This window comes from Pygocentrus nattereri, chromosome 18, assembly GCF_015220715.1.
Source record: "Pygocentrus nattereri isolate fPygNat1 chromosome 18, fPygNat1.pri, whole genome shotgun sequence".
NCBI classification, from domain to species: Eukaryota; Metazoa; Chordata; class Actinopteri; order Characiformes; family Serrasalmidae; genus Pygocentrus; species Pygocentrus nattereri.
Window position 1 is genome coordinate 35983891 of NC_051228.1, and position 25235 is coordinate 36009125.

Sequence of the window (25235 nt, forward strand, 5' to 3'; positions counted from 1 at the left end):
CCCTTTAGATAAGGCTGCAGATCCAGGGGTTCATGGACATAGTGAATTGTGGGTAAACTGAGATGCTGGTGCTGCTGTCACTCACTACATGCAGTCACTCAGGTTTGTGGACGGTGGAGTGGGTGAATGCCAGTGTCTCAGGGAGCCTCCGTGTCTATGTTACCTTCTGGCTCTCTCCCTTTAGTTAGGCTGTCATATTCAGACCTGCCGGAGTCATTAGTCACACTCTGATCATTTTTTACATTTTCTGTTCTTCATAAATACAGTCTAAACTAATTCCTAAATCTTTCCTTCCTCCGAGTTACTGACTGTCCACCGGTCCGGCCCAATACTGATGGATGTCCCACCCTCAAGTCCCCCTGTCCCCCTGATTGACCAGACTGATGGAAGTTTCTGGAACGCAGCTTCTCCACTACAGATCACATCCAAATCTATATGAACTCTAATTGTTTCCACTGTTGATTATACACACCTGAATATATTAGAACTGCGTGGATGTAAAATTGACTTTTCAATGTTTAACTTATAAGTTGTCTGACCAGTGGTAGGATGGTCCCCCCTTTAGATGTGAGTCTTGGTCCTCCCGAGGTTTCTTCCTCCTCCAGCTCTGAGGGAGTTTTTCCTTGCCTCAGCGCTCACGGGGGTTCTGTATATTCTGTATATTATGTTCAGTGTTTTGTCTGATTCTCTGTGCTGTGATTCCCATTTTTGTAAAGCTGCTTTGTGACAACATCAGTTGTAAAAAGCGCTATATAAATAAATTTGATTTGATTTGATTTGATTTGATGTTCCTCCTGAATGGGTGGGCTGTTGGCTAAGCTTGGTGATGTAACTGAAGATTGGTGGGAGGACATGTGGAACCAGCAACACAGTCGTTGAATTAAGTCACTTCTATTAGTAAATTTCTTTCTCAGCATCAATGATGTCGGAATTGCTTGTGCTAGACATAAAGATGTGCTAACAGCTTGAGTAAATTAGCTCTGAAGAGGGTTTTATATACCCAGAGACTTGTAGATGAAAACGAGCCTGTTTGTTCTCAGAGTGCCTATACGTCGTTAGTCTTTGTTGCTATGCTGGGGGCAGTCGTGGGCTGGAGGTTAGGGATCTGGCCCTGTGACCAGAAGGTTGCCGGTTTGATCCCCAGGGTCGACAGTCCATGACTGAGGTGTTCTTGAGCAAGACACCTAACCCCCAATTGCTCCCCAGGCACCGTGGATAGGGCTGCCCACCGCTCCGGGCAAGTGTGCTCACTGCCCCCTAGTGTGTGTGTTCACTAGTGTGTATGTGGTGTTTCACTTCACGGATGGGTCAAATGTGGAGGTGGAATTTCCCCGTTTGTGGGATCAAAAAAGTATCACTTATGCTGACAGGCTCTAGCGGGCGTTCAAGCACTCTTGCTGGTTAACAGTACAATAACACGCAATTATAATTACAACCCCATTTCCAAAATAGTTGGGACGCTGTGCAAAATGCAATGATGTGTCAATCATTTAAACCCTACATTTATTTGGAAATAGTACGAAGACAACACATCAGATGATGAAACTGAGAAATTTGTTTTTTGAAAAAATGTTCGTTCCAAAAAAGTTGGAACGGGGCAAAAAAAGATGGGTACAGTTGTGTAATGCTAAGAACATCTCAGAGAAGCTGAGTCTTTCAGAAGTACAAACGTGGCGTGGTTGACCACTCTGTGGGCAAATAGTGTAACAATTCAAGAATAACGTTTCTCTACATAAAATAACAAAGAACTTCGGGGGGAAATGTCATAATCTCATTCCTTTCAGTTAAAAGATTCAGAGAATCTGGAGAAATCTCTGTATGCAAGGGACAGGGCTGAAAATCGGTATTGGCTAGCCAATATCTTCGTGTCCTCAGACGGCACTGCATTAAAAACAGACATGATTCTGTAGTGGAAACCACTGCATGTGCTCAGGAACACTTCTGAAAACCACCATCTGTGAACCACGTTCTTCATCCACAAATGCAAGTTAAACTCTATTATGTAAAGAACAAGTCATATATAAACAGGACCCAGAAATGCTGCCTCCTTCTCTGGGCCAGAGCTCACTTTAGCTGGACTGAGGGGAAAGTGGAAAAGTGTTCTATGGTCCAACAAGTAAACATTTGAAATTCTTTTTAGAAATCATGGACACTGTTTCCTCCTAGTTAAAGACCATCAGGCTTGTTATCAGCACACAGTTCAAAAGCCAGTATGGAGGGGTGGCATTAGTGCACATGGAATGAGTGACTGGCACATCTGTGAAGACACCATTAATAGTGAATGATATTTCTTTACTTTTTTGGAAACGGAGTTGTAAAATACTAACAGTTAAAGACTTCTAGTAGGTTCATGTTCATGAAGACAAGGTCACCAGTTCGAATTCCTCTATGTTGTGCCACAAAGCAAAGAAGCAGGAGTCATAAATGTGTAGATCCTCATGTCTGCCATTACGATGACTCTGCTCTGTTATTACTGCCTTTAAGAAGGCACTGGGTTCTTACGGTGTTCAGATTGTCTGTTAAGGAACAACCACTTAGAGAAATGTCTTTTTTTTTTTTTCTTGTAACACATGGAACGTGTCCCTCGCAGCAAACCCGAAATGCTTCTTGAGGAGCTTTTTTAAAAGGTTTGCACTGAATTTAATTTTTTTTCCTCGACTGCTTGAACCCACTGCTCACAGTAGAATGCACTTCTCAAAGCATTTGCCAGGGTTGTGAAACGAAGTGCAAATGACAAAATGCCTTTTACAAAACAGACTGCCACTCTAAACCCTACGTACACATCTCAAGCCCACATCACTCCCCCACACATAACACTAAGAATTATTGTCATATGTGTCTCTAATGCAAGTGTATAGTTATACATACAATCATAAGCATCAATGCAGTAACTAAACACCATCGCCTTCACTTTTAACAGCTTTTAGCATTGGAAATGTCATAGATGTTGTACAAATGCCCCCCATGCCCCCCAATCCCCCATGTTACAGCATTACTATACACCAATCAGGCATAACATTATATCCCTGTTTCTACTCTCACTGTCCACTTTATCAGCTCCACTTACTGTATAGCTGCACTCTGTAGTTCTACAGTTACAGACTGTAGTCCATCTGTTTCTCTGATACTCTGTTACCCTGTTCTTCAGTGGACAGGACCCCCATGGACCCTCAGAACAGGTACTACTTAGGTGATGGATCATTCTCAGCACTGCAGTAACACTGATGTGGTGGCGGTGTGTTAGTGTGTGTTGCGCTGGTCTGAGTGGATCAGACTTTTAAACACTTCAGTTTCACTGCTGGACTGAGAATAGTCCACCAACCAAAAATATCCAGCCAACAGCGTCTTATGACCACTGATGAAGGACTAGAGGATGACCAACACAAACTGTGCAGCAGCAGATGAGCTGTCGTCTCTGACTTTACATCTACAAGGTGCACCGACAAGGTACGAGTGTCTAATAGAGTGGACAGTGAGTGGACACAGTGTTTAAAAACTACTTTGTGAGGGTCCATGGGGGTCCTGACCACTGAAGAACAGGGTAACAGAGTATCAGAGAAACAGATGGACTACAGTCTGTAACTGTAGAACTACAGAGTGCAGCTATACAGTAAGTGGAGCTGATCAAATGGACATAACTACACAGGACTTTTTAGTGCTGGACTCAAGATGGACATATATCAGTAAATAATATTTGTCCATTAGCCATTTGTCCATTATGACTCCTCCATTCCTCCTCAAAGCTGACGTCAACCTGAACTCACAGCCACTTCTGCTGTCATTACATCACTCAAGTAGGTTCTCCACATAATGGCAGCGGTCAATGGAACTCCATTTTACATAAAAATGTCTCGAGAGTGCAAACCGGCCCTGGAATGCAATGATTAATTCATCCTTTCATTTCTGTATGTTCTTTATGTTGACAATTCTATGTGTTTAGCGTGGGAGGAGTGCTGGTATGAAAAGAATATTGATGCGACGTTGTCCCATTATATGGCCAAATTGCAGAGCCATAAACAGCCTCACCATGAAAACAAACTGAAAACAAACTTGAAGCAATTCTTATACATGCGTAAAAAATTCCACACACAGTTTTAACATTGACAGAACTATTAGAAGATACACTATGTGCGTTTTGGGGATTTGGAGACCTCTTCAGTGCTTCACACACCTGGGAACGCATTGAAAGAGTACTAGGAGAGAGCTCAGTCAGAACATGGTGAAGGACGTGTCTTCTGAGGATGTGAGTGAATTATATATCATCATCTTCATCTGAATAATGCTGATTTTACATGTGAGACCGCAACATCCAGCTGGACCATGTGTGACTCACCACCACATGCACAGCATATTTATACTGTGTCTTTTTCTCCTGACTCAGTAATGACACATCTTTTAATTTTAGCAATAAACAGAAGTTTTTGAAGAGCAAAACAGATGGAAAAGTTGCAAAATCAAGGACACACACACACACACACACACACACACACACACACACACACACACACACACACACACAGTACTGTGCGAAACTCTTAGGCACCCAAAACACATTTTCAAAATCTATTTATTTGTGTAATTTGTGTTTATTTTCTGAGAAAAGTGTTAATATTGAAATAAACATAGTGATTTTCTGGATGTTGGTGTGTTTGTTTACCCATCTCCAAGCCGCTCCTCGAGGAAGTCCAGTATTATATGTAGTTATAAAGCAGCTCCTGGTTTGACCAATCAGTGCTCAGTAAATTGAGCTCATGATGTAATTGATGATATTAACGAGTCTCTGTGGCGGCTGTGAAGGTGTCCAGGAAAAATCTGGACCCAAGAAATTCTTGTTACTTTTTATTGTTTTTCTGTTTATTTGAATTATGAATACGACTTTATTCTAATGTATATTGCGATAAACTCCCTGCTGAGGTAAAGTGTTGAAAATTTAGCTTAGAAGCCTAAAACTTCCACACAGTACTGTGTATGCTTATATATAAATATATATGCTTATATAAAAGGACACAAGTATTGGGAAACCTACACATTACACCTACAGGAGCTTTCATAACATCCTCTTCTAAATCCATAGGCATTAATATGGAGTCAGTCCCCCCTTTGCAGCTATAACAGCTTCTACTCTTCTGGGAAGCTTTCTACACGATTTTGGACTCTGTGGAAGTCTTTAGTGAATGATTCAACAGAGGATAGGCGCTGCATTCGTCAGCACTCAGTGGCCCCACTCTGTGAGTCTGCATGGTCTACAGCTTCATGTGTGAGCTGTTGTTACTTCTAGATGCTTCCATTTCACAATAATAGCACTTACAGATGTTTGGAGCAAAACTTCTGGAGGAAAATAGATATGATGCAAATGAATATATCTGGATTATGCCTGGTAGAAATAACTGGAATATTTAAATTGGTATTCATTTTTTAGTTGTAGCCAAAAATGAATCAATTTGCAATCAGCAAAGTCCTTTAGACACAACAGTTACTGTTAATATCTAGAAATGGTTCGATATAAATACATTTTGGCTGGTTAGCTGAATACATGAATTCATGCCAGACATTCAGGTCACCTCTTCTGCACAATAAAATGCATCATTTTCAACGTGGCCTTTAAGGCTGAAAGAGTGAAGAAGCCTCAGAAATCGCATGTGTGGAAGCAGTTTAAATTAGTGAATGATAATAAAAAAAGAGGCTGGGATACAATAAGTGCACAACATGTTTGATATATATTATCTCAATTACACTATATTTCCAAAAGTATTCGGTCGTCTGGCTTCACCCGCATATGAACTTGAGTGGGATCCCACTCTTAATCCATAGGGTTTAATATGATGTTGGCTCACCCTTTGCAGCTATAACAGCTTCAACTCTTCTGGGAAGGCTTTCCACAAGGGTTAGGAGAGTGTTTAAGGGAATTTTTGACCGTTCTTCCAGAAGCACATTTGTGAGGTCAGACACTGATGTTGGACGAGAAGGCCTGGCTCACAGTCTCCGCTCTAATTCATCCCAAAGGTGTTCTATCGGGTTGAGATCAGGACTCTGTGCAGGCCAGTCAAGTTCTTCCACACCAAACTGGCTCATCCATGTCTTTATGGACCTGCTTTGTGCACTGGTGCACAGTCATGTTGGAACAGAAAGGGGCCATCCCCAAACTGTTCCCACAAAGTTGGGAGCATGAAATCGTTCAAACTCTCGGTGCTGAAGCTTTAAGAGTTCCTTTCACTGGAACTAAGGGGCCGAGCCCAACTCCTGAAGAACAGCCCCACACCATGATCCCCCCTCCACCAAACTTTACACTCGGCACAATGCAGTCAGACAAGTATCGTTTTCCTGGCAACCGCCAAACTCAGACTCATCCATCAGATTGACAGACGGAGAAGCGTGATTGGTCACTCCAGAGAACACGTCTCCACTGCTCTAGAGTCCAGTGGCGGCGCTTTACACCACTGCATTCCACGCTTTTCACTGTGCTTGGTGATGTAAGGCTTGGTTGCAGCTGCTCGGCCATGGAAACCCATTCCATGAAGCTCTCTATGCTTTTCTTGAGCTGATCTGAAGGCCACATGAACTTTGGAGGTCTGTAGTGATTGACTCTGCAGAAAGTTGGTGACCTCTGTGCACTATGCCCCTAGGGACTTGGTTTTATACACCTGAGGCCATGGAAGTGATTGGAACACCTGAATTCAATTGTTTGGATGGGTGAGTGAAAACTTTTGGAAATATAGTTTAAGTCAGTATAGAGATGCTCATCATAGTAGAGCCACACTTCCAATTCTTTGTCACATAAGCACTTCAGAGGAGAATATTAGCTCTTTTCTCCATTTCTTTTTTCTATTTGAATAGTTTAACAGTAGTTGGAATTTGACAGCACAAACAGGAGATATGTTTATTTTAACAACCTCACAATTACAGGTTTTTACTACTGTATCAGAGAACAGCAGCCTCCACAAACCAGTAGGAAAGAGCAGCAGTATAAAGATCATGTTCTATTCCTGAGTGAGGCAACTTTTGTACAACCAAGTACTCTATCTCAATTGTGTATTGGTTGAAGACACTGTTGAGCAATTTAATACATTTTGTTGCTTTATTTGCTTAAGTAACTGTACATATAAGCTGCTATACATGAAAATGCATAAATACTAAGCGAACCAGGATTTTATTGACATACAAATCTCTTCAGAATAGAAATATGGTTTTTTAAGCCACTTCCTTTGTGCAGCCTAGGTTGCATAACTACTGAATAGGTGCCACCAGTACAAATTATGCAACCTTATGAATATCACAGTGATCTTAGTACACCTTATTTTATGTTTGCAATTGAGTTTCCTGAAGACCATGGCAGTCACACAACACATTCAATATGCTCATTTTAAGCCCAATTAGCACATTAGCAAAGTGGAAGCCTCAAGGTATAACATACTGTGTAAAACGGCTGGATAGCATAGTGGATAACTCCATCACCCTGTATGTAGAAAACTGCAGTTCGACTCCTTGTGCAGGTTCCCTGTACATGCAAGACTTCCACCAGTGCCTTAGTCAGCCACACTAAGCTGCTCTGAATGTGAGTGTCTGCTAAAATTGTAGGCGTACTTAGACAGGGAGTGTAAAAATAAAAAAAACAAAACAAAACAAAAAAAAACATCCACTACCTGAAACCGCATCCCTTACAGCATGGTGCCAAATCCTGATCCTGGAAATCTATCACCCTGCAGAGTTTAGCTCCAATCCAACACACCTGTTGCAGGTAATGAAGGTCTTAAGAGAAAACCGGAAATTAGAGCCAGGTGTGTTGAATCTCAACTCTCTGGAGTGTTAGATCTCCAGGATTGTGCACTCTTGTGGTATAAAAGAAATCTAAGCATAACATTTATAAAACAGACCTTGTTCGCCTTAATTTATTTAGTCTATTTTAGTTCTTTTTTCAGCAAGATTTGTTGTTTACTTCCAAATTTTACTGAATTTAATTAGGGCTGTATGACATTGAGTGCATTTTCATGTACTTAATAATCCAATAACAGCAGAAAATCAGATTGTGTAAGTAATCAAATCAAGGCGTTTACATGCACTTGTGTAATCAGATAATGAGGAAACTCCAGGCCCACATGAGTCAGACAGTAATCCGATTTCTGCTTTTCAACCAGCCAATGAACTCACAGAAGAAGACGTGACGTAAACATAACGTAAACTCAAACTTCGTGCTGCGGCTTTTGTTTTTTTTTTTTCAAAACATCGCGCCACTTATCTGAAACTAAGAACATACATCCTTCATTTCGTCAAGCATGAAGTCGGTTTAAGCTCCAAAAGTGTTTTGCTGCGTCTCGTGGTGACGCTGCTCACTTAATTCTGTTTGTTTGTTTTGCATGCACTGATAAATCTGATAACTGAGCTAAAATCCAGCTCTCTTTGTCCCTTACTCCGATCTAAGAAATCGGACACAAAATGACATAAAATGCTTAAATAAAAGTTTCGGATATCACAGGGATGATATAAGAAGTGAAAATTATTATTAAAATATTCTGCTTCTGACTGGATGTGATACAAGTACAGATTTATTTGGATGTGTAAACAGAAATCAAACTGACCACTCCTTCAAGTAAATAGCAAAAACACAAAATTGCAACACCACTCACTTTAAAATAAAAATAAAAATACAAACAGCTTCTAACATCAGAACTGCAAGCACATTTTCATACACCGCACGGCTGAGAAACAGTCAGCATTACCTCAACAGCTTTTTCTAAAAGGCTATAAAAACAGATAAATATTTATATAAATATATAAACAGACAGAAGAACAAATATTGCCTCACACAAAATACTGGCTGTGACATCAGTCCTAATGTTTGATGCATATTTACAAGCTTGTACTTCAGGATGGAGGAGTTTTTGAGCTGTGCATGTATGTCTTATAATTGGCTGTTTAGCCTAATGGTTAAGTTACTCATCCCCTGCACGGAAAAGCAGGATTTAGAGAATCACTCAGGGAAGCACTCATTAAGTATTTAATGGTTTGTGCCTGTTCTGTCATGGCAGTCAACCATGTATTTACAGTGGAAACTCATATTGCGATACCAATAAAAATGTGGCTTATCATATTTAATAAAGGCTGCTGTGGATCTTCCATTTGAAACATCACTCTTTTAAGCCATTTCACAAAGAATGCAGGAATACTGAAATATATCGCCGCTGTTGGGGGAAAGAAAAGTCAATTTTTGTTGTTTTTCAGTTTTTGACCTACTTTGAAAATGCCTGTTGATCTTTACACTGTGTGTAAATGTCATGATAAATGGACCAAAAGAATTGGATTAAAATGACTTGGAAAAAAGTCTGGTTCCATCGACTTCCATTAAAAGCAAAGCAGGTTTTTTTCCTCTCCTGTAAACATAAATCTATTGTTTATCATCAAAAAGTTAAATATATCACAACAACATAGCCTAACCTCTCAGCCCCGATATGCCCGGCCCGGGTTAACACACGAGAAACAACTGGCTTCTAATAAAGAAGAAGCTGAGGTTCAACAAAAAACATTACCCCATGTTACTTTTTCCATTCCACCTCTGTGCCATGCCCCATCACGCACCTTCTCTTTGTTATCTCGTCCCATTCATGCTGTCAGTGCTATTCCACATTCATTTCATCTATAACGCAACCTTTAAAGCAAGTTACTTACACTGACGTCTTTGAGACGAGCAGAGAAAAAAAAAGGTATTAAATGGCAAAAACAACTGTGAACAAAGCATCCCTCTCATCTCCGGGCACCCAAATCAGCTGGCAAGTTTTAATTGTGAGCTCTTTTCAAGCCAAGAGCGAATCCCGCTCCGCCACATTAAAAAAGCATAAGCCCCCGGCTAATGAGGCCGGGAGTTAATTCATGCGCTGCATTATTCATTCATAACGTTCCCGTTCAGTCGCACGTGAGTGGTGGCGACTCGGGCGCGTGCCGTCTTACACACACCGTCATTCACAACTGCCACGTCACACTATCCTGACTCTTTACTCTAAGGCTCAGGTTGACAGCCAGTTGCTGGGTTCAGGTAAAGTGGGACACTTTGGTAAACATCAGAACATCACTCACCTGTGGTTTACGTAATATTAGTTTAGTTATATAAACTGGTGCTTATTTCTTTGTCTATGGGGAAAGGAGTTTTTCCACAGTGTGCTTAAAACGTGGCAGTTTGAAAACGCGTTATCAGGCCATTATCAGAAGCTGATTAAAAGATTACACCCACATAGACAATATTTTGACTCACTGTCAGTAGCTACTCGTTTTAAAACCAAAAGCATTTACATTATTCTGCGTAAAAGTGCAACTTTAATAAGTCTTCCTGTGCAACCAACAAGTTAGTCAAGCCTATAATAAGAGCTGTTAGACCTCCTTATACCACTGAGCACCTGCTGTCTTGTAAATACAGCGAATCGGTCTCATATGCCATGTAAATATATAAATAAATATACTTTTATACTTTATTCTGTTTCTGACCACTCCTTCAAGTAGATAGCAAAAACACAAAATGACACCACTCACTTTTGCGCAAAATAAAAAGAAAGATACAAACAGCTTCTAACATCAGAACTGCACATTTTTGCACACCGCACAGCTGAGAAACAGTCAGCATTACTTCAACAGCTTTTTCTAACAGATAAATATGTATATAAATATATAAACAGACAGAAGAACAATTATTGCCTCACACAAAATACTGGCTGTGACATCAGTCCTAATGTTTGATGCATATTTACAAGCTTGTACTTCAGGATGGAGGAGTTTTTGAGCTGTGCATGTATGTCTTATAATTGGCTGTTTAGCCTAATGGTTAAGTTACTCATCCCCTGCACGGAAAAGCAGGATTTAGAGGAATCACTCAGAGAAACACTCATTAAGTATTTAATGGTTTGTGCTGGTAATGTAATGACCTGCATAATGTATATAAGTTTATGTGCAATTATATGAGTGTAACACTGCAATTTCCCTGCAGGATCAATAAAGTTCTATCTATCTCTATCTACCTGTGTCAATCAAGCAATATCTGCTAGTAGTCAAGATCTGTTCATTGATATTGTGCACACATAAAACAAAATCTAAGTAGCATTTCCTGCTACTGGACCTACTTCACCAGCCTAGGTCTAACACAGCCGCTAAGAATGACCCAGAAAATGGTTTTCTTGACATATGAAACACTAGAAATGCTTATAACTGGAGCTTTTTAATGGTTCAGCACTTATTTGTTTCAAGGCAATCCTGGGAGTGAAATGCACTTCACAGCAAGTGTTCAGCCACCAGTCTTTCCAAATGGATGGTGAATTTATGAAATGAAATTTACAAAAATAATATGTATAAAATTGCATTTGCCGCCCGTCTTACTAATATCCCATGATTTCACCCCCAAGAAAGAGAAACACCAGAAGAGCCAAACTCCACCCATCAATGTTCTAATCATATACACTTCAAAATGTGGTTCATCAAGGGTTCCTCAAAGGTAGTGGTTCTATTTAGAAGCATGAGTCCAATACAGAACCATGTTCATGGTGAAAGAGTTCTTCAGATTGATGGAGAATGTGTTATATACGGTTCTACACAGAACCTTTTTGGGGCTTTTTAGGAATCGTTCTAAAAGGGTTCTGCTGCTGTTACAAAGTCATGCTTTCACCAGTAGAAGAACCGTTACAACACCTTCTCCATCAATCCGAAGAACCGTTTCGCCCTGCAAGGAGAACCAAGAACCCTGGAGGAACCTTCTTCGAAGAGCGTGCAGTGTGGAGTAGTGTTGAGAAATGACACCTCTTTGGGATTAAACCTCCACAGAGCTGCTGTTCTGTCTGAACTCTGTTGTGAAGTCCAGCCAAGAAGAAGCGCTGCTCACCTGCGTTCCTCAGCTTGCGGTTGCGGAGCACAGAGATGATGACCAGCAGGTTGCCCAGCACGTCCACCACGGTGGTGAAGATGAGCACGCTGGCCAGCACGGCGATGGCCCAGGCGGGTCGCGCGCTCGAGCCCAGAGCGCGCCCCACGTGTCCCGGGTCCGTGCGGTTCCTCGCGACGGCCACGTCCTCCTCGGACATGCCGGGACTAGAGCTCGGGCTTCAGGGACGGAGACTCATTCAGGCGAGCTGGAGCAGTGAGGAGCAGACAGAGAGGAGGTCAGCTCTGGGAGGAGAAGAGAGGAGCGCAACTCGCCGTCGGGTTACACCAACGCCTCACACGCACAGCGGGCGAGGTCCCGTTTCCGAGCTCCCTGCGCGTCTTCGAGGAGAGAGAGTGAGAAGAAAGTCATTACCAGGGAACGGAACGAAGACAGAAACGGGTTTGGACCAAAACGGGACACGCACTGTGGACGAGGACCCGCGTGAAGGAAAACGGCGAGCGGTTCCAACTTGCTCTGCCTGACGCTCGTCTCCATTTGACGGACAGCCGCTGCGCTATCGTCCCTCCTGTCAGCGCGTCCGCTTCGCCAGCCCCTCCATTCTCTTCAGAAACACGCGCCGGGGGTCGTTACATCCTCGTGTCCGCCGCACCTCGAGTCAGCGAGCAGCTCCGCTCGGAGCGCGGACGGGTTTGCCGCTCGTGGCCGCCGTGAGGGAGCGCGCGCTGCTCCATGGCCCCTCGCGCTGCGGGCTGTTAATGTTTTTGTTTTTAAGGAGCAGCAGCGCTTCACACTTGCAAATCCGGCGCGCGCTGGCGGCAAGCTCGGCAGATGATTGGCTGAGCGCTGAGGAAGGCGACCAATGAGGACTCGCGCGCGCGCATGGCGTTCCGCTCCACGCGCTGCCTCGGGTGACGGCGTGGAGCGAGAGGCCGGTGTAGCGGAAACAGGTGACGCGTGTTCACCGCTGGTGACTTCCTGCATAGATAAAGATAACACGTGGCCACGCCTTATTAACGCGTGGGAACGAGATCCTAATGCGCGGCCGCGACTTAGTAAGGCGTGGGAATGAGACGATTAAGTCGTGGCCATGACTCCGTAAGGCGTGGGGAAGAGACCACGGCTTAGTAAGTCATGGCCACGCATTAGGATCTCGTTCCGCGCTTTACTAAGTCGTGGCCACGTCTTAATCATCTCATTCCCACGCCTTATTTTTATTTTACAGGATGTCGCCAGCGGAGCTCCGTACTTGGTGCCGTTGGTGGGCGGTTCTGCGTTGGCATGGAGATGAAGGAACCCTACAGAGCACATCTGGGGGCTAAACAGCCTGACATAAAGCCGGCGTAGAAGAAGGCGTGGCTTACAGGCAGGTTAGGTTTAATGAACAGACACTTCAACAGTGAGTCTTTACAAAGACCAGAGACGGCCAATCCAGCGGTCCCCAACACGAAACACAGGGAGGGGGTAAACATGGGACGGGATGACAAGTGAGGGTAGACACTCTCCACAGACACAGTCACCCTAACGAACACTGCTACACACCGACCACACACAGCATAAACAACATCATACAACAGTTCGGGCCACGCGAGCTGATTGGTTGAGCAGCGTTCTAACTGTGCTGTTATTTCACCATAACATCACCGGCTTTTCACAAACACTGTACCACTCCGCGGAGACGCTGTTGCTAAGCAACAACTTTGACAGCTGTAGGAGACGCTCAAGCTATTTGAACATTTTTACTTTGCCACAAACAGAAAACGACACTGTTAAGATCACATCTGACCGACAGCCGATTTGGTCCGACTCTGAAGACGAGACGACACTAAATTCCCAAACTGTCGTCACCACTGAGCAGCTTTTCAGGCGGCAGCTGTGACAGAAGAACAGCTGAACAACCTGGAATCAGCCAGAAATGAACCCAACACCATTCGCCTGTAATCTTCAGAGTCTGACCAAGACTGAGCCATAAAATTGACCCAATAAAAAACTAAAAGCTGCTCACTGGTGACGACAATTTAGTGTAAGGAGCTGGAGAACGAACTGCCGGTTGAGCAGCGAGTGGGCGGAGCTCGTTACTCTGACGTAGCAACAAGCTGCTCGTTAAGGAGCTGTAATTTGGAGGAAAGAACTGAACATTAAAACATATTAAACGCCGCGTTCACGGCCAGTTTATTCATTTCTTACTGTATTTATTTAACTGCTGTATAAAAACAATAGAACACTTGAGATCGTGTGTTATTGCGAATAACATCCAAATCACAGCCATGATGTTATTTCACGTAAACACACGACCTCAAGTGTTCTACTGCTTTTATACAACAAATGTCTCTTTTCACACTGAGAGTGTGGTGGCAACCCGAGAGCCACTTTGCATGGCCACACCCTGTAACCTTCTCCAGTATCCAAGCCCAGCAATTCCTTCCTGAGGTCAAGCATGGCCCGGCCACCACGAGAAATCCAATCCAAGTATGCAATGCAAGCCGGAACTCTTGCACTTGGCTCAGGCCCTCCACCACGATCAGGAGCTGCTTCCTCCCTCACATGTGGATTTGAAGGCTGGAAGATGAAACTGAAAAGCCGGTGTCAACGAGGGCAATTCCATTTCTCATCCATCCCATTACATCTCAACTCCTCTGGCAGCAGCGCTTTCAGGAATTGTTCCAGCACCAAATCCTGCACAGCCTCGCTGAATATGTCTTGCTGTGTGTTTCCTGGCTGGACCCATCTTCTTCCAGGCTATGTATTCTTCCCCATCGCCCTTCGAGTTCCTTGATGCACCTCTAGATTCCTTCAAAATCCATGGCAACATCACACTTCTGACACCAGTGCAGAGTCCAAGTGCTACTTTGCATGGCCACACCTGTGTCTGTGGCATGTTAAGACATTCATGTTTTAGCAAAGTAAAATAATATGCAGACCTTTAATTGGCCATTTGAGCTGAAATACTGATTAGATACTGGCTGCTAGGCTAAACGTTCACATGTAACATTTATAGTTTTACATTTGAGAAGTTGACACTCTGAGAATATCCTATCAGCCTTTGGCAGCACCAACAACTACACCAGATATGAGCCAAACCGAGGGTTATGTTTCACTCGGACTGAGTAAGACCGTTCATTCGCCTCTTGGGCCAATTCCAAGGCTGATATCCATATACAAGTACCAAGAACGATGGGCCTTATTTACCAATAGCTTCCTATTTTTTTTTATTTGTTCTTGAAAAATGCCCTAAGAAAAACTCTACGTCAGATTCATGTCATGTCCTTAAAGCACAGAACTGTTCTCACCTTTGTTGTCTTGAGTGTTTGTAGATTCTGCTCTTACCTAAGATCCTAAATATGAAAACTCTGGTGAATGTCAGAGTTTTTGTAAAAATTGCATAAGTAGCTTTTAAGAAGGAATTTATTGCCTTGGACTAGCTGCCCACCCTACATTGAAGTTTTCATGGACTCCTAGCTATTACTACTACTGATACTACTGCTATTAATATTAGTAGTATAATAACTCTGTAGGTAGTCTGACCAGAGGAGGAGGGTCCCACCCAGGTGAGCCTTGGTTCCTCCCAAGGTTTCTTCCTCAGCTCTGAGGGAGGTTCTCCTCGCCACTGGTGCCCCTGGCTTGCTCACCTGGGGGTTTTACATTCATGTTAAAACTTTATCTTTACTGGAATTCTGTGAAGCTGCTTTGTGTCAGTTGTAAAAAGCGCTACAAATAAATTTGACTCGATTTGATTCGATTTACTCTTAAGAACGGTTTGTAACAGTTGGGGCAGTCACGGGCTGGAGGTTAGGGAACTGGCCCTGTGACCGGAAGGTTGCCGCTTCGATCCCCAGTGCCGACAGTCCATGACTGAGGTGTCCTTGAGCAAGACACCCAACTGCTCCCCAGGTGCTGTGGATAGGGCTGCCCACTGCTCCGGGCAAGTGTGCTTACTGCCATCTAGTGTGTGTGTTCGCTAGTGTGTATGTGGTGTTTCACTTCATGGATGGGTTAAATGCGGAGGTGGAATTTCCCCGCTTGTGGGATCAAAAAGTATTACTTACTTATTAAAGGAGGCTCAATGTTCTTAAGGAGTGATTCTATGATTTGCAGAGAAATTTGTGCCTCATTGATTTACAAATATATAGTCACTCTCTGAACAAAACCTTGTTTCTCCTAAATGGTCATTTTAGAGGAGAAGGAAAAAAATTCTTAACTTTTAATGGATGTTGAATGAAACAAGTAACTAACTATTTCTGTTTGTCTGTTTATCCTGAAAATTTTATGCAATTGTTCTCAAATATTGTACAAAAAACAAGTGACAGCGATGATATGGAAACAGATGTCGCTGCTGTCGGAAGAAAACCAGTCAGTCTTAGAATTATGCTCACCAAAAAAAGCCAAAAAAAAACAAGTATCTCCAAAATGGTGGCTTTGCAGGAGAAGGCAAAATGTTCCAAACTTTTATTGTGGCACGACTGGCCCCTCCCAGTCCTCCATGTACTTTTGTTTACCTCTAGTCTTGTCCATGTGCTTCCTTGTTTTGATTCTTCCCTGTTCTGCCCCCTTGTTTCTAGACTCCGCCCTTGATTGTTTTCACCTGTGTCTTGTTAACCCTCGTTGTTCTTGTATTTAAGCCCTGTGTTTTCCCCTGTTAGTTGCTGGTCTTTGTATGGTGTTGTTTCTTCTGGTCTCCATTGTGTGTTTAGTCTCTGTTCCTTTTTCCTTATATCTGTCCCTCGATCTCTCTGTGTTACCTCTTTGACCCTGGACTGTTAAGACCCTGAGTATGGATTTGCCCCCAATAAACCTCGCTTCTCTCACCGTATGTGTCCGTCTCATCATCGCTCCCATGCGTTACATAATATAAGTTAATGTAAAGAGATTTCAAGTAATTTTGGAGCATTTCTATTAGTCTGTTCACTAACATTTTCACACAATGTAAAAGGCAACCACCAAAGGCTCAAATCATGTTCAAAAATAAGAACTGAAAAAAACTTTTGTCTCATTTTGGATTATTTGCCTGGCAAAAAAGCCAGTTTACTTTAAATACTAAAGGACAAAGTAAATGAAACAAAAGATTTCGCTACAGGCTGAGTTCATGTAGACGAAACAAACAAGTTTACTAGCTAGCGATATCTGCTCACTATGTTTCCTCCAAAATCATATCAGGACCATCCATATTTGCTGGAGAGAGGCGACAGCCTAGCATGAATAGCATGAATGTGGCTCTAGTGTATCATAAGGCACAAACATGCACACGCACTGTCTCACATTAGCACAGTGTTTTGTGCTATAAAGAGTATTTGACATTTCCAGTTCAGTTCGGTTTGGTAGATGGTTCACACCTGCCACTGCTTTCAGGTTTTAGCCCTGGGAAACCCGCTGAGCACTTTGAGTGATGCTGTTTGTGGTAGATATGTTGTTTAATTTACTGCATGCACTGAAATGGACACACTGATAGACTCATAACAATTCAACATAATCTCTCAGACGGATTGTCTTATGTGCACTCTTACGCTGACCGTCTCACTCCCTTAGAAGAACAGTCCACTCAAAACAGCCAAACACAGTAATCACACAACAACATGCAGGCAGGTCGCTTCAGAGGTCAAGCAATCAAGCTCTACAATACAAGCTACAATATCAGGCTGCCCTCAAACATAATACTTAAAACCAATTGTTGTATGCATTAAGGTAGAATACAGCTGTTGGACATTGCAGTGCTGACCTACACACTGACCTACATGTGCTCACTGTAGCACAAACACACATGCACAGTTGAAACAAAGTGAGATTCAAATGCAACAACCCAAGCAAAAGTGACTGACCATTAAGCAATAATAATTAATATAATGATTATCCACTATCACAGCCACTCACAATCATCAGAAAAGCCAACATCTACACATCTGTGCCTTTATTTTACATTCAGCTTGGACTAGCAACATTCACGGCTTATTGTAAAAGAGCAAGAACAGAAAGACACAGATCAGATGGACTGCATGGAGATTTGATTTCAGTAGAGATACATTTCATTATGAATAATAGAATGGGTAAGAAAGTAGGCTATAAGTGGCTTAATGGATAAAGCACTGGCATCCTAAGCCAGAGATTGTGAGAGTCCCATCTGGGGTTTAGTGCTAGCAGAAGCAGGCTGGGCCCATAACCCACAGGTCAATGGATCCAAACAATCCTCTACTAGGAACCATCTATATATGGGGCAGTCATGGGCTGGAGGTTAGGGAACCAGCCTTGTGACCGGAAGGTCGCTGGTTCGTTCCCCTGAGCTGGCAGTATGTGAGTGAAGTGCCCTTGAGCAAGACACCTGACCCTGACCTGCTCCCTGGGCGCTGCGGATAGGGGTGTTGCTGGAGCCTATCCCAGCGATCAGTAGGTAGAAGGCAAGGAGCTGGGCATCAAATTTAACATTTATTACATTTTCAACTCAACTCATTATATTGTCTTGCTATTTTGAGTAGTTACAACAGCTGATGAGGAACAGTGGCTAGCTGCATAGCAGCTCCCACATCGTAAATGATGTTTACTAAACATCTGGATGTATGCGTTGCCCATCACCAGAGAGTGAGAGTGTGTGAGAGTGAGAGAGAGTGCAAGAGAGGGAGTGAGAGAGTGAGTGAGTGAGTGAGTGAGTGAGTGAGTGAGTGAGTGAGTGAGTGAGTGAGTGAGAGTGAGTGAATGAGTGAGTGAGAGTGAGTGAGTGAGAGTGTGTGAGAGTGAGAGAGAGAGAGTGAGAGTGAGCGTGAGTGAGTGAGTGAAAGAAAGTGAGTGAGAGAGAGAGCGAGAAAGGGAGTGAATGAGTGAGTGAGAGTGTATGAGAGAGAGAGAGAGAGAGAGAGTGAGTGTGAGTGAGTGAGTGAGTGAGAGAGAGTGAATGAGTAAGAGTGAGTGTGAGTGAGTGTGAGTGAGTGTGAGAGAGTGAGAGAAAGTGAGTGAGAGAGTGCAAGAGAGAGTGAGAGAGTGAGTGAGAGAGTGTGTGAGAGTAAGAGAGTGAGTGAGAGTGAGAGAAAGTGAGAGAGAGAGTGAGAAAGTGAGTGAATGAGTGAGTGAGAGTGAGTGAGTAAGAGTGAGTGAGAGTGAGTGAGTAAGAGTGAGTGTGAGTGAGTGAGAGACTGAGAGTGTGTGTGATATTTACCTGTTGACAGTTACCTGGCAGAGGCAGCAAAAGGGAGGCTCACTCATGAACGTGCCGGAGGGCCCACAGCTTGCTCATGAGAGGGGTGATGTCTGTAACATATGCAGAAAACAGAGTAAGACAGGGGAGCAGGTGTGCAGACTGTAGCTAGACACCTTTACCGGTAATGGGATATTAAGGCCTTGTGATATCAGTTGTGCTTTTATTTATTCTTGTTTTTAATCCACTCTTGTGGGACAGCAACACCCCTGCAGAGGGGAATGGATGAGCTCAGGTGATGCAGGGGCGGTGCTAACCCTATAAGAAGTGGGGGAAGGTTCTGGGAGGAGGCTGGCTCTGAGATACTCACCTCAGATTGTGAGGAGACTGAGGAGAAAGGAGTAGAGCAAAGCTTGACAGTATAGTCCTATGGCCTTGTGGCCTAAGACTAGCTATATTTACTGGTGCTGCTATCGAGTCAGGTCAACATTTTAATCATCGTTTATTTTGTGTTTGTACAGTTTTTCTTGGTGTGTTTCCACTTTTGTAAATAAATCGCGCCGTTTGTAAAGAATCATTCTGAGTTGGTCCATCTTCAGCCTGCACCTGCATTCCTCCTACCCATTCAGCTACAACCTACCCGGTGACTTTGTGTCTCCTCACGGGGTTTGACGAAGCATCGTCACAATATGTAAATGTATTATGTTTTTTACAGGCTGCTCTCAGCTTGGGGCCCTCGTGACCAGGCCCCGCATCTGGTCATTGAAAGCGTGTTGAACTGCTCACTTGGTTAGATGAACACTGACGGCCCCGACGCTCACCAAACGAAGACTACTAGGAGAAACAGGTCCCCTACTGGCTTTTACATAACAGCTACAGGAAGATATTTGGAAAGATATTTGGACCGACCACTGTCATATGCAAAAAACAACCAACAATGCTAGTTATGAAGAAAAAAATATATAAATGAGTTTTTACTACTGAATCACTGATCATGTCGTTCACTGCTCCACAAGTCCAGTGAAGTTGGGACGTTGTGTAAAACATAAATAAAAACAGAATACGATGATTTGCAAATCTTTTTCAACCTATAATCAATTGAATCCACTACAAAGACGAGATATTTAATGTTCAAACGGATAAACTTTATTGTTTTTTGCAAATATTCACACATTTTGAATTTTATGCCTGCAACACGTTCCAAAGAAGTTGGGACAGGGGCAACAAAAGACTGGGAAAGTTGAGGAATGCTCAAAAAACACCTGTTTGGAACATTCCACAGGTGAACAGGTTCATTGGAAACAGGTGATTGTCATGATTGGGTATAAAGGGAGCATCCCTGAAAGGCTCAGTCGTTCATAAGCAAGGACGGGCGAGGTTCACCACTTTGTGAACAACTGCGTGAGCAAATAGCCCAACAGCTTAAGAACAACGTCTCTCAACGTGCAACTGCAAGGAATTTAGGGATTTCATCATCTACAGTCCATAATATCATCAAAAGATTCAGAGAATCTGGAGAAATCTCTGCAAGTAAGCAGCGAGGCAGAAAACCAACGCTGAATGCCCGTGACCTTCGACCCCTCAGGCAGCACTGCATTAAAAACCGACATCATTCTGTAACGGATATTCCCACATGGGCTCAGGAACACTTCAGAAAACCACTGTCAGTGAACTCAGTTCGTCGCTCCGTTTACAAGTGCAAGTTAAAACTCTGCCATGCAAAGCGAAGCCACATATCAACACCACCCAGAAACGCCGCCGGCTTCTCTGGGCTGAGCTCATCTGAGATGGACTGACGCAGAGTGGAAAAGTGTCCTGTGGTCTGACGCGTCCACATTTCAAATTGTTTTTGGAAATCGTGGACGTCGTGTCCTCCAGGCCAAAGAGGAAAAGGACTGTCCGGATTGCTCTCAGTGCAAAGTTCAAAAGCCAGCATCTCTGATGGTGGGGGGGGGGTGTTAGTGCCCATGGCAGGGGTAACTTGCACATCTGTGAAGGCCCCATTCATGCTGAAAGGTACATACAGGTTTTGGAGCAACATCTGCTGCCATCCAAGCAGCGTCTTTTTCAGGGACGTCCTGCTTATTTCAGCAAGACGATGCCGAGCCACATTCTGCACGTGTTACAACAGCGTGGCTTCATAGTAAAAGAGTGCGGGTACTAGACTGGCCTGCCTGCAGTCCAGACCCGTCTCCCATTGAAAATGTGTGGCGCATTATGAAGCGCAAAATACGACAACGGAGCCCCCGGACTGCTGAGCAGCTGAAGCTGGACATCAAGCAGGAATGGGAAAGAATTCCACCTACAAAGCTTCAACAATCAGTGTCCTCAGTTCCCAAACGCTGATTGAGTGTTAAAGGAAAGGTGATGTAACTCAGTGGTAAACACGCCCCTGTCCCAACTTCTCTGGAACGTGTTGCAGACATCAAATTCAAAATGAGTAAATATTTGCAAAAAACAATAAAGTTTATCCGTTTGAACATTAAATATCTCGTCTTTGTAGTGGATTCAGTTGAATATCGGTTGAAAAGGATTTGCAAATCATCGTATTCTGTTTTTATTTATGTTTTACACAACGTCCCAACTTCTTTGGAATTGGGGTTGTACATTGCAAGTAAATCACTAGATTTTAGTGAAATACATCCTTCTACTTTCTAAAATTAAAGCAAAGTTCTGATTAGAAACTATTTTAACTTTTTGTTTTTAGCCATTTACCTCCATTTACTCTTATTCGTTGAGGAGTAGGGAGGAGAGAGAACGCTAGAGAGACACAGAGAGAGAGAGAGAGAGAGAGAGAGAGAGAGAGAGAGAGAGAGAGACAGACTAAAACCCAGTATAAATGTGGACATCAAAAGGCTGTTTGAGAGCCTCTGCATTAGCATCAAATACACTTCCACATTGACTGACTGTTCTATTCCATATAATGATGTTAGAGTGTTCACTGCATCCTGTGGTTGCCTGTGCCTGTGAGCTTGTGTGTGGAGTGGTGGACGATGACATAGGAAAAAAAAGGTCCAACACGTTTATCTGCTAAAATCTTTTTTTTTTTTTTTTTTACGTTTTCAGTAATAAAGACACATTGAGTTTGATAAAAAAGACAGATACTCAGATTAGTGCTTAAAAACACTCAGTACTTTCATGTGAAGATCGATTCTCAAAAGAAACATCAGGGTCAGAAGTATCTACACTTCAGCATCACTCTGCCCAGAACACACCAAAGCGTTACATTTAACTTGTGATGAGAGAGAGAAGCTGCTCAGATCTGAGTTACACATAACAGTGAACTGGCCAGACAGTATGTGTTAATTACAGGGGCTGGGCTGGGGTGAGGGGATTTGTAGTGGACACATCTGGACTGGGCTCATTAAAATCTGGGTTCATCAATTTAATCTCAAGCTCTCTTTCATTCTAGAGGTTCTGGACTGGAACTGCAGACGTGTGAATAGACGTCCTCTCTCTCTTTCATTCTCCTTCCTCCATCTCTCTTTGTGTATGAGTCTCTCTCTCTCTTTTTGTGCCACTCAATCATTTTTGCTCTCTCTCTCTCACTCTCTCAATCATTTTTGCTCTCTCTCTCAATCATTTTTGCTCTCTCTCTCTCTCTGTCACTCAGTCACATTTGATCGCTCTCTCTCTCTGTCACTCAATCATTTTTGCTCTCTCTCTCTCTGTCAGTCATTTTGCTCTTTCTCTCTCTCTCTCTCTCTCTCTCTCTCTCTCTGTCAGTCATTTTGCTCTTTCTCTCTCTCTCTCTCTCTCTGTCAGTCATTTTGCTCTTTCTCTCTCTCTCTCTCTCTCTCTCTCTCTCTCTCAGTCAGTCATTTTGCTCTTTCTCTCTCTCTCTCTCTCTCTCTCTCTCTCTCTCTGTCAGTCATTTTGCTCTTTCTCTCTCTCTCTCTCTCTCTCTCTGTCAGTCATTTTGCTCTTTCTCTCTCTCTCTCTCTCTCTCTCTGTCAGTCATTTTGCTCTTTCTCTCTCTCTCTCTCTCTCTCTCTCTCTCTCTCTCAGTCAGTCGTTTTGCTCTTTCTCTCTCTCTCTCTCTCTCTCTCTCTCTCAGTCAGTCATTTTGCTCTTTCTCTCTCTCTCTCTCTCTCTCTCTCTCTCTCTCTCTCTCTCTCTCTCTCTCTCTCTCTCTCTCTGTGTGTGTCAGTCATTTTGCTCTTTCTCTCACTCTGTGTCAGTCACTTCTTATTCCATAATAACTATATAACATAATACAAGATATAAAATGTATCATAACAACACACACACACACACACACACACATATATATATATATATATATATATATATATATATATATATATATATATATATATATATAAATAAAAATATAATATTTGTTGTTATCTCAGCTTATGTTGTAAGAAAGAATATTAAATATTCAAATGATCTGTACGTAGAAAATGTGGCCGGACTGCTTTGGGGGAAACAAGTGAGGTTCCCAACACAGAAGCTCCAGCAAACAAGAGGTGGGCAGTGAACCAGCCCAAGAGAACAACTCAGGGACAGAAAAATCCACTGTGCCAGGTCAGTCCACTTGCCCCATACTGTAAAACTAAATGCTGTCTTTGAGGAAACATGATGGGATAAAAAAGAGCTAACATGCAGCCCAAAGGGTTGGCAGTGGAGTAGAAAAGGAAAGTTAAGGACACTGGCTGTAGAAAACGATATAAAGAAAATGATCAAAGAAAATAGAGAAAATGGACAAAGTAAAAACAAGGAATTTGTTTTGAGTTAAGTAGTATGCAAGTTAGTGGAACAGAAAAATTTGAACAAGAATCTATAGAATATCTGACTTCAGCCTCATATCACTGAAGAATTAGGGGTGGGTGCTAATAAATAATTCCCCCCCTCTTTGAAGGCGTATGATGCCCTAAATGTAACTAAAGTCCAGCAGTGAGGAGCTGAACTTTCCCCTCCTCTGCTGTCCCTGCAGACGGGCAGGGACGCCTACAGAGCGGCGCTAGTAGCTGTTAATGAAGTGATGCACTGTTTATTTGAGGTTTGTCCCATTTCATAGAACATTTTAACCACTACCTCTTAACTCAGTTCCAAGGGGCAAGGAGACACTCGATAACAAGGGGTAGGGGTGAAAATAAGAAATGGGATTGGGCCAAAATATTTGAATTATAAATTATAAAGACAATAAACTTTGTCATACGGAGTAAAAGAGCCTCTGTGTCTGCATTAACAAGTTAACGTTACACTGAACGCAGTCTGTGGTTTAAAGTTGCTGCTGCAGCCGCTTTCAGAGCAACAGTTTTCATGTTCACCCTCAAAATTGATCAGCAGCTGAGAGCGAGTGCTCGGCGGAGAGTAGACGTTCGTTCACTGGTGCCAGTGTTTCCTCCTTAAATGTTGCCTGAGCAACCAGAATGTAACCGCTGCACCATTTAAGGTGGAACGGAACAATTTGATCAAGAAGTGACTTCAGCCTCACGACTTTATAGTGTTTAACAGTTTGTCATTGCAGATTAAAGTGAGAGAAAGAGTGTGTGAGTGAGTTACCAACTAGGTCTACGAGGTGCTTCACTATAGCCATGATCTGAATGGAGAACCGTGGCCCTCAGCTATTCAGTGGTTAAATGGATCATTGTGCTCACCGGTGCTTACTTCTCTCCCTTGTTATCTTCTCAGGCACGTTTCCATACTGCCCTCCCGAGTTTCATCTGGAGAACAGGTATCATGCCGATCTTGCAACGGTTTGGGTGCTTGGTGTCCTGCTGTTCATGATGGTTTGTGGACAATATCCCTTTACTAGAAAACAGGACATCACTGAAGGGTTTCTGCACTTCAGAAAGGGCCTATCACAAGGTAAGATAAATGGGAGTGTCCAGGTAAATGAAGCATATCTAGGATGGATTATGTCCCGAAACCTAAGTATAAACTAGTGTATTTTTCCATGTTATAGTCACATCCCACTCTTTTACTGGTAGTTCTTCTGGAATGCAGTGATTAAGTGTCTCTCTCCCATCCAATCTGCTCACTCTGTGCAGAATGCTATAATCTGATTGAATGGTGCCTTCAGCGCAACCCATCCTCGAGGCCTAGTTTGCAGCAGATCAAGCAGCATCAGTGGTTCCAGCACACTGTCCAAGCCTAGGATTAGGTTAGCAGGGGAGACTAGGGGAAGAAGCAGAGAGAATGAGGAGATAGTGTAGTGGAAATGATGGATAAAAGGTTAAAACTTCAAGATTTGTCTCAAGAAGTTGCCTCAGAAGCGCTTGTTGTAAAGCTTTGTTTCAGGTTATGAAAGGCAGTTAA

The 25235-nt window shown here is 43.0% G+C and overlaps 1 protein-coding gene across 1 annotated transcript in view; it reads right to left on the reverse strand.

The window, feature by feature from the left end:
• mtnr1bb (melatonin receptor 1Bb) overlaps positions 1 to 12695 on the reverse strand; it is a 49497-nt gene extending 36802 nt beyond the window's left edge. The window contains exon 1 of the mRNA XM_017691296.2: positions 11852 to 12695. Within this exon, the coding sequence (XP_017546785.1) occupies positions 11852 to 12050 (199 nt within the window). The 5' untranslated portion in view covers positions 12051 to 12695. The remainder of the gene's footprint in view (positions 1 to 11851) is intronic.
• Positions 12696 to 25235: the final 12540 nt, after the last annotated feature.